Source organism: Heterodontus francisci, chromosome 26 (assembly GCF_036365525.1).
Source record: "Heterodontus francisci isolate sHetFra1 chromosome 26, sHetFra1.hap1, whole genome shotgun sequence".
In the NCBI taxonomy this organism is placed as follows: Eukaryota; Metazoa; Chordata; class Chondrichthyes; order Heterodontiformes; family Heterodontidae; genus Heterodontus; species Heterodontus francisci.
This window is the reverse complement of record NC_090396.1, coordinates 47,142,598-47,157,234: the sequence shown is the minus strand read 5'-3', so window position 1 is coordinate 47,157,234 and position 14,637 is coordinate 47,142,598. Positions and strand designations below refer to the sequence as shown.

The window sequence follows — 14,637 nt, the reverse complement described above, 5'->3', positions numbered from 1 at the left end:
TTGTTTTAGCTGTGCTCAGGAGCTGACAGCTGAAGACCAATATTCAAGCAGCCTTTGTCAGCTTGGTTCATTGGCAGCCCTGTTACCTCCGAGTCAGAAGGTTGTATGTTCAAGCCCCACTGCTGGGTCATATAATCTAGGCTAACACTTCAGCGCTGTAATGAGAGGTGTACAGCATGTTGGTGAGACCACACCTAGAGTACTCTGCACAGTTTTGGTCTCTTTATTTGAGGAGGGATTTCCTTGAAGGCAGTTCAGCGAAGGTTCACTCAGTTGATTCCTGTATGACCCCGCTGCCAAGATCAAAGGTTCAAATTCGTTCCAGTCTCTTTCAGCACTCGGCCAATAAAAGTTGTTGAAGCGATTGTCTTACGAGGAAAAGTTAAGCCTGTACTCACTGGAGTTTAGAAGAATGAGAAGTGATCTTATTGAAACATACAAGATTCTGAGGGGGCTTTACAGGGTCAATGCTGAGAGGATGTTTCCCCTCATGGGAAATCTAGAACTAGGGGACACAGTTTCAAAATAAAGAGCCTCCCATTTAAGATGGAGATAGGAGAAATTTCTTCTCTCAGAGGGTCATCAATCTTTGGAATTCTCTACCCCAGAGAGCGGTGGAAGCTGGGTATTGAATATTTTCAAGGCTGAGCTAGACGGATTTTTGAACTATAGGGGTATAAAGGGTTAGGGGGTAGGCAGGAAAGTAGAGGTAAGGGCACATCAGATCAGCCATGATCTTATCGAATGGCAGAATAGCTCAAGGAGCCAAATGGCCTACTCATGCTTCGATATCTAATGTTCTTATGTTATGTTCTTCTGTTCTAGGTGCCACATTTCATGAGACAATAAACCAAGACCCCATCTGCCTGTTCAATAATGCAAAAGTTAGAATGGCATTATTCAAAGAAGGGTAGGGGAGTTCTCCCCAGCTCCTTCCCAAGATTTATCCCTCAACCAATAATGTCAAATATATTGATACATTCCTTTCAGATGTCAAGGATCACATGCTTCAACAACCCTTGATTACCAACATCCCTCCAGTTCCTTCCTCCCCTACACATTCCTCTGTAAAATCTCACCCTTTCTCCAGTTTTTACTATCCCTTCTGATCTTTCCCTCTCTGACGCCACACAATAAGTCTTCAGCAAAAGCCTTAGCATCATCCCCTCATGTCCCCCCACCTCAATTAATTGAGCATGGCACAATGCGGAGTTCTTCTTCCGTCACCTTCACCTCGACACCCACTTCTTTGAAGAGGAATCTTGCCCCCATACAGCGACCTTTTTCTCGCCTTCAGAATTCTTGTTCTACCTGGATCCCTCCCTCTGGCCTCTTGTACTCTCTAGTTTACAAGGCAGTTCCCATCGGTTGCCTCAATTTTCTACTCTGCTCACTCACTCTAACCTGCTGTGCTCTGAACTTGCAGCATTCCATTCACTCAGGTCCAACACTAACATAGTCATTAAACCTGCTGACAAAGGTGGTACGGCTGCTGTCTGATGAACCAACCTCCATTATGCAGATGTTGAAAGCCAATTCTCTGACATCTTCATTTCCTCTCCCGGACCATGAGCCCATCACCAAACATCAAGCCATCATTTCCTAGATAGTCACGGACCTCATCTCCACTGGATGGAGATTATCCCTCCAAGGCCTCCCACCTCAAAGTTCCCCAAACGCACACAGCCCACTTCTACCTCTTCCCAAGATCCGCAAATAGAACTGCCTTGGCAGACCAATCATTACAGCCTACTCTTGCCCCACAGAATGGATTTCATCCAATCTTTACTTCTTTCTCCTTGTCCAGTCCCTGCCCACCTGCATCTGTGACTCTTCCAGCATTACTTTTAACAGTTTCCAGTCCCCTGGACCTAAATGTCTCCTTCTCACAATTGATACCCTATTCCTCTACACCTCCATGATGGTTGGAGGGCTCTCCGTTTCTTCCTTGAACCAAGAACCAACAAGCCCTCATTCACTACCACCCTTTTCAGCTTGGCTGAACTTGCTCTTACATTGAATAACTTCTCCGACGATTCCACTCCCTTCCTCCAAATTATGCATATTGCTGTGACATCCCATTTAAGTCCTTCCTATGCTTGCCTTTTCATGGAATATGTGGAACACTCTTTGTTCCAGTCTTACTCATGTCCCTCCCTCACCTTTTTCCGGTATATCAGAAAGACCAAACACAGACTGGTGCTTGCTTTACAGAACATCCATGTTCAGTCTGCAAGTATAATCCTGAACTTCTGGTTGTCTGTCATTTTAATTCTCCACCCCACACCCACTCCGTCCTCAGCCGTCTACACTAATGAATTTCAAAGAACAGCACCTCATCATTCGATCAAGCACTTTGCAGCCTTCGGAACTCACCGGGTTCAACAATTTTAGATCATAATCATCACTCCCATTTTTTTGGACAGCAGTTCTTGTAGGTGATTGTCCTATGCCATTTTCACCTCCTCTAGGTCCATCTTATGTTCCTTCATTTGTCCCATTTCCAACCCTTTTTGCCTTGCATCATCGTCCCTTTTGTCATTTAATATCTCCTGCTTTCCACCCTCTCACAGACCTTCACTTTTTTCTTTCCTTCCCTCCCCCTTTCACTGCCTCTGTATGTGCTTTAAAACTGTTACATTTCTAACTTTTTCCAGTTCTGATGCTGCCTGACCTGCTGAGTATTTCTAGCATTTTCTGTTTTTATTTCGGATTTCCAGCATCCATAGTATTTTGCTTCTGCATCAAATACATTAACTGGCCAGTTTCTCATTGCTGTTTGTGGAACATTGATGTTTGCATACTGGTGCATAGCTAAATGCAACAACCAACCGTGACTACAAATCAAAAGTGATTCATTGCGGGTCAAGTGCTTTGGGATATCCTGAGGGTGTGAAAGGCACTATATAAATGTAAGTTCTTTCTTTGGTGAAAGTGCATTATTTTATTCCTGTCTTAAGCATGGTTGTTCATTTACTGATGTCTGCAGAGGTGGTGTCGCTGGACTAGTAATCCAGACGCCTAGACTAATGCTCTCAGGACATGGGTTCGAATCCCACCATGGCAGATGGTGAAACTTGAATTCAATTAATAAATTTGGAATGAAAAGCCAGTCTAATGGTGACCATGAAACCATTGTTGATTGTTGTAGAAACCCATCTGGTTCGCTGATATCCTTTAGGGAAGGAAATCTGCTGTCCTTAGCTGATCTGACCTACATGTGATTCCAGACCCACAGCAATGGGGTAAACTCCTAACTGTCCTCTGAAATGACCTAGCAAGCCACTCAGTTGTCAAAGGCAATTAAGGATGGGCAACAAATGCTGGCCTTGCCAGTGACGCCCACATCCCATGAAAAGATTTTTAAAAAAATTTACTCACTCTCCGAGGAGCACTTCTCCAAAAATGACAGAGCTGGGATGAGGAATGTGGTTGACTCTTAACTGCCCTCTGAAACATATTGAACTGCTACATAGTGTAAGAAAAGTAATGAAACCGGATGGACCCTCGGCATCGACCTGGCATTGGAAACGGCAATGGCAAACCCAGCCCTGTCGCCCCTGCAAAGTCCTCCTTACTAACATCTAGGGGCTTGTGCCAAAATTGTGACAGCTGCCCCACAGACTCTTCAAGCAACAGCCTGACAGTCATACTCATGATATCATACGTTACAGCCAATGTGCCAGACACCACCATCATTATTCCTGGGTATGTTCTGTCCCACCAGCAGGAAAGACCCACTAGAGGTGGTGGCACAGTGGTACAGTCGGGAGGGAGTTGCCCTAGGAGTCAACATTGTCTACGGACCCTATGACGTCTCATGGCATGTCAAACATGGGCAAGGAAACCTGATTATCACCTACTGCCCCCCATGGCTGATGAACCAGTGTTTCTCCATGTTGAACACCAACTAGAAAAAGGACTAAGGGTAGCAAGGACACAGAATGCACCCTGGGTGGGGGACTTCAATGTCCATCACCAAGAGTGGCTCGGTAGCACCACTACTGACTGAGCCCTAAAGGACATAGCTGCTAGACTAGGTCTGCAGCAAGTGGTGAGACCACCAAGATGGAAAAACATACTTGACCTCGTCCTCACCAACCTTCCTGTGCAGTTGCATCTGTCCATGATAGTATTGGTAGGAGTGATCACCGCACAGTCCTTGTGAAAACGAAGTCCTGTTATCACATTGACGATACCCACCATAGTGCTGTGTGGCACTACCACCGTGCTAAATGGGATAGATTTCGAACAGATCTAGCAATGCAAAACTGGGCATCCATGAGGCACTGTGGGCAAACAGCAGAATTGTATTCAACCACAATCTGTAACCTCATGGCCCAGCATATCCACCACTCCACCAATAGCATCAAGCCAGGGGACCAATCCTGTTTCAAAGAAGAGTGCAGGAGGGCATGCCAGGAGCAGCACCAGACATACCTAAAAATGAGGTGTCAGCCTGGTGAAGCTACAACACAGGACTACTTGCATGCCAAACAGCAGAAGTAGCATTTGATAGATAGGGCTAAGTGATCCCACAACCAGCAGATCAGATCTACTATGCTCTGTAGTCCTGCCACATCCAGTCGTGAATGGTGGTGGACAATTAAACAACTAACAGCAGGAGGAGGCTCCACAAATATCCCCATCATCAATGTTGGGGGAGCCCAGCACATCAGTGCAAAAAATAAGGCTGAAACATTTGCATCCACCTTCAGCCAGAAGTGTCAAGTGGATGATCCATCTCAGCCTCCTCCCGAGGTGCCCAGCATCACAGGTGCCAGTCTTCAGCCAATCCGATTCACTCCACGTGATATCAAGAAACAGCTGAAGGCACTGGATCATGCAAAGGCTATGGCCCCTGACAACATTTTGGCAATAGTACTGAAGACTTGTGCTCCATAACTAGCTGCATACCTAGCCAAGCTGTTCTAGTACAGCTACAACACCAGTATCAATGTTGAAAATTGCCCAAGTACTGTGCACAAAAAGCAGGACAAATCCAATTCGGCCAATTAGTGCCCTACTAGTCTACTCTTGATTATCAGATCATCAGCAAAATGACAGGAGCAGTCGTCGACAGTGCTATCAAACAGCACTTGCTCAGCAATAACCTGCTCAATGATGCTCAGTTTGGGTTCCGCCAGGGCCACTCAGATCTTGACTTCAATTACAGCCTTTGTCCAAAATATGGACAAAAGAGCTGAACTCCAGAGGTGAAATGAGAGTGACTGCCCTTGACATCAAGGTAGCAATTAACCGTGTATGGCATCAAGGAGCCCGAGCAAAACTGGAGTCAATGGGAATCAGGGGGAAAACTCTTCATTGGTTGGAGTCATATCTAGCACGAAAGGAAGATGGTTGTGGTCGTTGCAGGTCAATCATCTCAATCCCAGGACATCACTGCAGAAGTTCCTCAGAGTAGTGTCCTAGGCCCAACCATCTCCAGCTGCTTCATCAATGACCTTCCCTCCATCATAAAAAGGTCAGAAGTGGGGATGTTTGCTGATAATTGCACAATGTTCAGCGCCATTCGCAACTCCATAGATAATAGAGCAGCCAGTGTCCAGATGCAGCAAGACCTAGACAACATTCAGGCTTGTGCTGATAAGTGGCAAGTAACATTTGTGCCACACAAGAGCCAGGCAATTACCATCTCAAACAAGAGAGAATCCAATCATCTCCCCTTGACATTCAATAGCATTATGATCTCTGAATCCCCCACCATTAACATTCTGGGGGTTACCATCGACCAGGAACTGAACTGGACCAGCCATATAAATGCTGTGGCTACAAAAGCAGGTCAGAGGCTGGGAATTCTGTGGCGAGTAACTCACCTCCTGACTCCCCAATGCCTGTCCACCTAGTGCAAGGCTCAAGTCAGGAGTGTGATGGAATACTCTCCACTTGCTTGCATGGGTGCAGCTCCAACAAAACTCAAGAGGCTCAACGCCATCCAGGACAAAGCAGCCTGCTTGATTGGCATCCCATCCACAACACTGAACATTCACTCCCTTTACCACCGATGTACAGTGGCAGCAGTATGTACCATCTACAAGATGCACTGCTGCAACTCACCAAGGCTCCTTTGACAGGAGCTTCCAAACCCATGACCTCTACCATCCAGAAGGACAAGGGCACCAGACATACAACCTGCAAGTTCCCCTCCAAGTCACACCATCCTGACTTGAAACTACATTGCTGTTCCTTTACTGTTGCTGGGTCAAAATCCTGGAACTCCCTTCCTAACACCCCCAAGGACTGCAGCGGTTCAAGAAGGCAGCTCACCACCACCTTCTCAAGGGCAATTATGGATGGGCAATAAATGCTGGCCTAGCCAGCGATGCCCAGATCCCATGAACGAATGAAAAAATCTTGCCATTTTCATTGTACTGACTGGCACCCCGCAATACCTGAACAGTGTTTTGCTGAAGCATTTAAAAGATGCAAGCTGCAAATAGAAATAATAAAAAGCTAAACAGATAAGCATTCTGTTCCAAATTTAGACATTTTAAATAAAGGCAAAAGCTGAAAATTAAATCATCCCATTTGATTTCTTGTTATGCACTACATTTGCTGGACACCCAAAATTTTCAGCCACCGTCCAGCTTGATTTCAGTCCCTCCGCCACCCCAAACTAAAACTTTAAACAGTCAAAATTCATGCCTCATTACAATACCAGACTCTTCCATGCATAATGAATGGTTTGGTTCACTGACACTTAGTAGTTGGCAGGAAAAAAGACAAAGGCGCAAGGGGAGAGCCAACTGTGCAACAGCCCCGACAAACAAATTTCTCTGCAGCACCTGTGGAAGAGCCTGTCACTCTAGAATTGGCCTTTATAGCCACTCCAGGCGCTGCTCCACACACCACTGACCACCTCCAGGCGCGTATCCATTGTCTCTCGAGATAAGGAGGCCAAAGATTAAGATTATAATGTTCAATGTTATTTTTTGAAGTGCAGTAACTGCTGTTATGTAGGCCAGATGAGTAAAACTGTATGGAGGGGCAGGTGATAAATATGTTATCTTGGGAGGTCAAGGTGACCCAAGATGACAGGCCTGGGAATGAAGTTCAGAAGCAAGTCAACCCTCTGCAAACTCAGTAATCTGATGCCAAGCCCAACAGTTCTGCTGCCTTCCAAGCCACTGCTGATGACTAATCAACCTCACTAATGCAACCTCCAGAATACTCTGCAAGTCCATACCTTAATGGGAGGGTGCTCCTGACAAGCAGCAGGAAGCATACTGTGTTCTAGGTCAGTAGGCTGAACAGTTTTAACTGGGTAAAATTAAGCAGTACCTCTGCACATATTTAGGGGTCCAAATAGTTGATACTACTGACCTGCACCTTCTGAACTTAGGGAAGTGTTCCTAGGGTAGGCTTTGCAGCCATATTGGGCAAACAAACTCTACTTTTGATTTCTAGTTTGGACTGGAGATTTGAACATGATGATGGCTTTTAGTGTCAGCTAAAGGCCTGCTACACAACCCGAAGGGACCCAACAATGTGTGTCGGGTTCAGGTCGGGTCGCTCTTCCGAGCCTGGCTTTCGGGCTTGGGTTGGGTCCGGCTCAGACACACACAACAAGAAGTGTTAGAAGTAAAAAACCTACCTGAGCTAGGAATCCGGGACATCAAAGAAGGAAACTCTGAGTCTGCGCAGTGAGCAAGTGAGCGTCTCTATGACGTCATCACGCTCGTGCTGCAGCTTCCTGAAGATTGGGATTCGCAAGGTAGGTAAAAGGGAACATTCCAGTGGTTGGGTTGAGCTCGGGTCGGGTCGGGTCCGATGTGGTTCTGTCGGGTTCAGGTCGGGTTTTTAAATTTGTAACCTGAGCAGGCCTTTAGTGTCAGCTGATTAACAAACTTTGATTTATGTTAAAAATACCCAGGTTTTAGTTTGCAGTTGAAAATATTTCATATAGCTTGTTTTCATATATTCAGATCTTCACTAAAATGTTAAAAGCAGTTAAAATATTGATCCTTCCCTGCTATTCAATGAAATGGAACAAAATCAATTACAGTAGCTGACCCTGCCACAACATTGAGGAAGATTTTTCTAGGTAGTGTTTATTGAAAGTACTCAGATATTACATTTTGCTAGGAACAGTGTATATTTCAAGGTTGAATTAAGGCTTAAATCATAAATATTGCTTGTCACACCTGTTTTTGTAAAGCAAGTTGTCCCTCCACTTCTTGGACTTTGCGCTCAAGGTCTTGCTTTAGCTTCTTATAGTCCTCACGCTGCCCATCAATCTTGGAGTCTTTTGAACTATATTTAAAACAGAAAAAGCAGTTACGAATCACAAATTATTATTTTTAATATTAGAACATATTACTCATGATCAGAAACAAGGAAGGCCAGAGCCCCAAGCCTAATGTGAAACACATTTAAAAATGCATAGTTATGCATTATACATGTAACCAACTGTATATTATGTAAAATATTTTGAATTTTTGACAAAAGGTTAAATGGGCAGTCAGTGCAATCTGTTAACTCTAAACAGGTTTTTTAAAGTTAAAACTGCTAATACAGTATTTAATTTTTTATCGTCATACATAGCCAAACAATTAAAAAGGTACCCAATGGCTCAAAGAGTTTATCCAACCAGTAGGTGAGCCACAATGAAGGTCCCAGGTTCAATCCACAATCTGTGTTGAGTTAGCTAGTTTTAGCTGAGGCAGTAGTTGGTTCTCAAAGTCTCAAAATTACAGCGGTGGTGGGTGGGAGGAATTCATTTACATTTGGTAACCTTTAATATAGATGCAATCATGTAGACCTCTTCTGTAAGGCTGAGGGTGCTGAACAACCTATAAAGCTCAATCTTGAATAAAGGTCACTTAGCACATACTGGAGAACAACAAATGCCCTTGCAATCCAACCTTAGGAAGCAGTCAATACCTTTACTAATGGAAAGGAGGGAAGAAAACGAAAAAAAATTGAAAATACATAGTCCAGGAAATCTAATATTTTCCTTAGTTAATCTGCCACTTAACTAAACCTAGCATTAATTGAAAAGGCCAACCACAGTCAAAGTCCATACAGACTAGGAACGTACGGGCGGCGCAGTGGTTAGCATCGCAGCCTCACAGCTCCAGCGACCCGGGTTCAATTCTGGGCACTGCCTATGTGGAGTTTGTAAGTTCTCCCTGTGTCTGCGTGGGTTTTTGTCGGGTACTCCGGTTTTCTCCCATTACCAAAGACTTGCAGGTTGATAGGTAAATTGGCCATTATAAATTGCCCCTAGTATAGGTAGGTGTTAGGGGAATATAGGGACAGGTGGGGATGTGGTAGGAATATGGGATTAATGTAGGATTAGTATAAATGGGTGGTTGATGGTCGGCACAGACTCGGTGGGCCGAAGGGCCTGTTTCAGTGCTGTATCTCTAAATAAATAAAAGTATAAAACCATGCTGTTGAGCTACACAGAGCTCAGCCTACCTGAGATCAGTAAAAATGGTGCTTAATGACATCTATTCATACTTACCTTTATTGGCCCTTGGTAGCCTGCCAGGTGAGCTGCTAACACTAAAATATATCAACAGAAAACCTGTGTGGCATTGCAGCTTCAAATAGAAAGGCACAAAGATCATTGAAAAACAACATAGTGGCCTTGCCATTTCAACTGGGAGTATATGGTGAGCCATAACATTTTAATTTCAAAAGGCAAGCTGAAAGGTGCTCAGGATTAGATTTGTTTAGGAAGGATCCTAGATAACACAATATGGGTTTCAAACAATATTACAATTAATAAACCATAATAATATTTCTAACAGCATAACAGCGTTATCCACAAAGCTAGCAGATATTCTTATTTAAGATTTCCCCCAGCCTGACCATACTTGCGTATTTTCTCTATTTCCAGTTGGTGTGTTTTTAATGCCTGTTGGTAATGGAACTGCAGTTCTTCCCGTGTCTTTGTCTCCTTAGCAATAAGTTCTTGCAGCTTGTCAATCTGAATTTGCAGATCACTGATCTCTGCCCGTTTACAGCTTTCCGTCACCTTTAGTTGAGCAAACATGGCATCATACCGTTCCAAATCTCGGTCTCGTTCCTCCAATACTTTTAGGTTAAACATAAAGTCCTCTTTTAGTATGTGAAATTTTTCTTGCTGTTCTTTGAGTTCTGTTTTTGAATCTCGAAGTGCAGTATCTAGTGACTGAATGCGCCATATCTGCAAATCCTTCCATTCTTGTTCCTTCTGAGCAAGGAGCTTATCAAAATTATCTTCTTGAAGCATTCTGAGAAGTTACACCTTGTAAATATAACACAGCAGGTTACTCAAATATATAGTATTACTGAGCACTGAATGCTCCTTGCAGTTCCTAAAATAGAAAAGTTTCATCCAGTATCTTCAAACCAGTTAATTGTACTGACTAAAATGTTAAACTGTCTTAGTATGGATACTCACGGACCTATTGTGTACTTCCAGCTTTTTAGGAGTTTATAAGTAACCAGTTGGGAATGGGATTGCATAATTATTTAATGAGATGATCAATTTATTAAATACTGCACTGGACACAATGGCTTGAGGCACAGGACAGAGCTATTTTCTTTTTTCCAAAAATATACTTCATTTCATAAAATTTGTAAAGGTAATTTACAGTACAATTCAACTGTGGCAGTTCACATAATGCAATACAGATCAATTATGTTAAATACAATACATGGAACACCAGGGTGCCTCAATCTACTCACAATGCAGATTGCATTTGCATTAACCTGACATTAAACATTTCCCGATACATACAGACCAAAGACCATAGAGTTGATGGCCTTCCAAAAGCAGTTCACGTTTGTCCAAAGTATGCATCACTGGGAAAAGTCCATGGTGCACAGAGACTTATGTTGTGGAGCTTTTCAGGATGAACCTGAACAAAAAAAAAACTGCATCTCATCCAGACACTCTTGCAAACAGACATTTAAAAAAGGAGGAAATGGGACAGTTTCTTCGCCACCACAGTTGCATTGAGGACAGCGTGCAGTGGTGCTGAGATGACAAGTGTGCATGGAGGATCTTACAGGGAGGGCCCTTCTCACCCCCAACTAAGCTATGCCTTAGTGCTTGCTTAAAAGTTCTGGTGATAAGGCACTCTGTCAAATGACTGACAGTCTGTCTAGGAACGAATCCCGCAGGATCCTCAATTTCATTTTTCCACTGGTTATCCAGGATGTTATGTGTAGACCATTGCCAGATTGACCAAAGGCCAAATGATCAAAAGGTACTTTCCTGCACAAACTTTTCTACAAGGGACAGGTGGCAGGGCACAATCCAACAAAATGGAAGGTTCTGCAGCAATGTGGCCTGACCCATCCTTTGCAACAGTAGAATCTCAGCATGTAGTGCCACTTACAGCCCTATTTTAAAAGTGGAGGTGGGAAACAAGAGCCTGGTCTGGTTTCTGGTCGGAAAACTGCTTCCTCTGGGAAGCTGATTCCAATTGCAATTTTCAAGTGGGAAAGCCTTAATTGGTATGGAGACAGGTTTCCTGTCCAATTAGAGCCAGTGGAATTGAAAATGGAAGTGGGTCAGATCAAGCGTGGGGGTCATGAAAACTTCCACGGCAGCCGTTACAGGCTGCTAGTTGTCCAGAGAACAAGAGCAAGAGGGATTTGCTTTCCACAGCACCAGAAGGAAGAGAGATGTCAGAGGGCAGCTGCAGACCTGGCAGCAGGGGCCGGGCAGACCCATGCTTCATCGATGCTCACCTGCATCTAATGCTAGAGGCCATGAGGGAGAGGAGGGAGGTCCTCTTCCCAGGGGGTGGCAGGAGGGCACTACCTCATTATGCAGCAGGGGCACCTCTGTTCAGTGTTATCCCATTCCGCCCCTTCTTCCTGCCCAAATAACGAAGGGCCGCCCTGTCCTCAACGTCCATACATCTCTAGAGGGCCATTATGGAGAGCGCAGCAGACCACCACAATGACAAGAACCTTGCAGGAGGGCATTTGAGGGTGCTATCTAACCGATCCAGGCACAGAAATTGTTTGTGTTTTTTTTTAAGAAAACTGATGGCCTGCTCAATGGCTGGCCTAATGAGCAGCTGGCATTAGTTGCTTTGCCTCTGTGCCTTTGTCTGGGGCTCCTGTGGAGGAGTCAGTAGCCATCTCTTCAAGGGATTTCCCTGGTCCCTTTGGATCCATCCACGCACTTTAGAGGAATGGTGTGAAAGGCCACAGCAGCTTGGACTAGCAGAGGATGAAGGAGTCATGGCAGCTGCCAGGAAAGCAAGCACATACATAGAGGTTCTTGTAGTTGTGGACCAGTTGAATGTTGAGGGAGTTGAAGACCTTCCTGTTGATGGATCTCACTGGCCAGTCACTGGATGCCTTGATAGCCACATGAGCTAAAGCGATGATGCCCTGCACCTGAAGGAATCCATCTATGTGGCCCTCAGCGCAAGCACAGGCTCAAGTGTGTGAAAGTGGATGTAGGCTCTGCCCTCCTGAGAAGGGCATTGTCGCCTGCCTGATGGCCTAATACGATGCCAACTGCAAGATACCACCTAGGTCCACAGCTGATCCCTGGAACAACCCGGTTGCATAGCAGTTCAGGGCGCCCGAGACCTTGACGGCTGCATGCAGGGAACTGCCATGGGGGCCGTGAGGCCTCAGTTCATTGCAGATCAGAGAGAGTTGTGCTCCCCCCCATGATGCCTTCCTCATTCCCAGCCTTTAAAAATTTTCCCCCCAAAACTGACAAGCCTGTTAATGAGCTCAACAGACAATTAATTGGTTCGGACGCCTGCGTCCATTCTCTTCCTGCCAGCTGCACTTTAGAAATAGCATCACGTTCCAGAGGTGGCGGGACCCAGTGTTAATCTCAGAGTACATGATATTCAAATCGCACTTTCAGCCGTTCCCGCCCCTAGTGGGCTTTGAAAATCTGGCCCTTCGTGTTTATACCAGGGTTTATGCACAGCTTGTTGCAGCTGCACACAGAGTGGCCATCAAGATGAGGATGACATTGGGTATGTTTTTCTTCCCTTTATCTGAAGATTTGTACATCATGTTCCTGTGAGCACAATCTATTTTCGATCTCCAGATTAAGTAGAAAATAGCTCAGGTGACAGTTGGCGCATGGGCCACACCTGCACCACAGTCTACATTGAGAGCACCTCACATCAGATGAGCAGCTTCTTGCCCACATTTCCAGTTTTATGTTAGTTATACACTCCTCCCAGTTCTTGGTACACACCCAGCCCCTCCAAACCACATTCCCAGCACCTCAGGTGGTCTGATCTAACCAGAGTGTAATATAGATACTCTTGTAATGGAACAGACATGGCCAGCTATTATAACTTGTCAATACTGAAATAAATGGCTGTTTTATCTTGATCAACATAAACATGGGACTGACAGTGGACGTCATTTAGTCCACATATTCAAAAACTATGCTTATTGCATGCTTTATTTTTCCTAAATTTGAAATTTCTGCACTTGGTCCCAGCACTTTAGCCAAAGTATACAAGAAAAATACTAAGACCAGTGCAGTGATATCAGCCATGTTTTCACTTGCCTGGCTTCTCAATAAACAGAGTGGAGTTCTATGTTGATAGTGCATACAAACAAAACTAATTGTAGATACCTTCATGATAGAATCATATAAATTGGCTTTCGTGGTTTTATCAGCTCCAAAACTTCTTCAGTTTTCAATGTTGATGGCATTGACACTATTCATGACATTGGTTTGAGTGACCTTGAAAACGAATGCTAAGGATGCCAGAGTCAAGTTTTCCTTTCCAGGACACCCTTTATAAAGTATAAAGTCTTTCAGCACTTTGTATTACAACAGTACAGCTGATAGCCTACATGCAGTCTTCCTGCTGTCAGCAGCGTTTCTATATATACACACAATTCACCTTAATTGCAGAGACAGAGTTTTTCTAGCGTGACGGTTTTGTGAAAGGGTCTCCTTTTGAAAGTGCAAAGTCAAATTCCCCTATTTGTATCAATAGGAATCTTGGTATCCTGATTTTCAACAGGCATTTAAAGTGGTGGCAGCACGTTAAGGACTATACAATATCAAAAGGATGGTACAATCTTAAAATAATTAAATGCACTGATCCAAGTAAATAAAAATGCACAACTCCCTAAGTTTTTTTTCCAAAGCAGAACACTGGTCAGTTTTTCAGCCAGAGCAAAAAGAAAAGCTACTTCACATTTCAGTGTATATTTTGTTATCCTCAACAGTATCTGAAGGCTGAATCAGATGTCTGTATAGTTCTATGGCATGCCACTGTTAGCTACACAAGTAATTAGTAAATTAATTAGCCGGCACAGCATTAGGAGGAGATTTGATGATATAGGGACATGCATCATATGCTGCAGACAAAGATAAAAGCGCCAGTCTCCAATATCTTAATTAGCTTTCAGTAATAAGACTACATAAAAGTCTTATCATTTGAAACAAGAGCAACTCTGGTGGAATGTGGGCTGCAAACAGCTGCTTCGGTATTAATCAGCAGTTTCATACACCTTCTTTGAATGTAATGAAGCAGGCTAGCTGTGTATTCCCAACAATCTCCATAGAATAAATACAAAATCAACTTTGCCTGTGATGGGAAGATTTTTTTTTTAAAACAACTACAAAAAAGATCCACAACATTAAAGTTTTTAATCAAACATCAGTAC

At 44.0% G+C, this 14,637-nt stretch overlaps 1 protein-coding gene across 4 annotated transcripts in view; it reads right to left on the bottom strand.

The window, feature by feature from the left end:
• The window catches only part of ccdc57 (coiled-coil domain containing 57), a 199,656-nt gene that overhangs the window by 172,876 nt on the left and 12,143 nt on the right, over nt 1-14,637 (bottom strand). For 3 of the 4 annotated variants that reach the window (XM_068058163.1, XM_068058165.1, XM_068058166.1), the window contains exons 2-3: nt 9,846-10,258; nt 8,166-8,274 (exon numbers count right to left, since the gene is read on the bottom strand). In XM_068058163.1, the coding sequence (XP_067914264.1) occupies nt 8,166-8,274; nt 9,846-10,243 (507 nt within the window). In that variant the 5' untranslated portion in view covers nt 10,244-10,258. Of the gene's footprint in view, nt 1-8,165; nt 8,275-9,845; nt 10,259-13,591; nt 13,663-14,637 lie in introns of those variants that run through there. The other variant, XM_068058164.1, reaches the window with a different exon arrangement.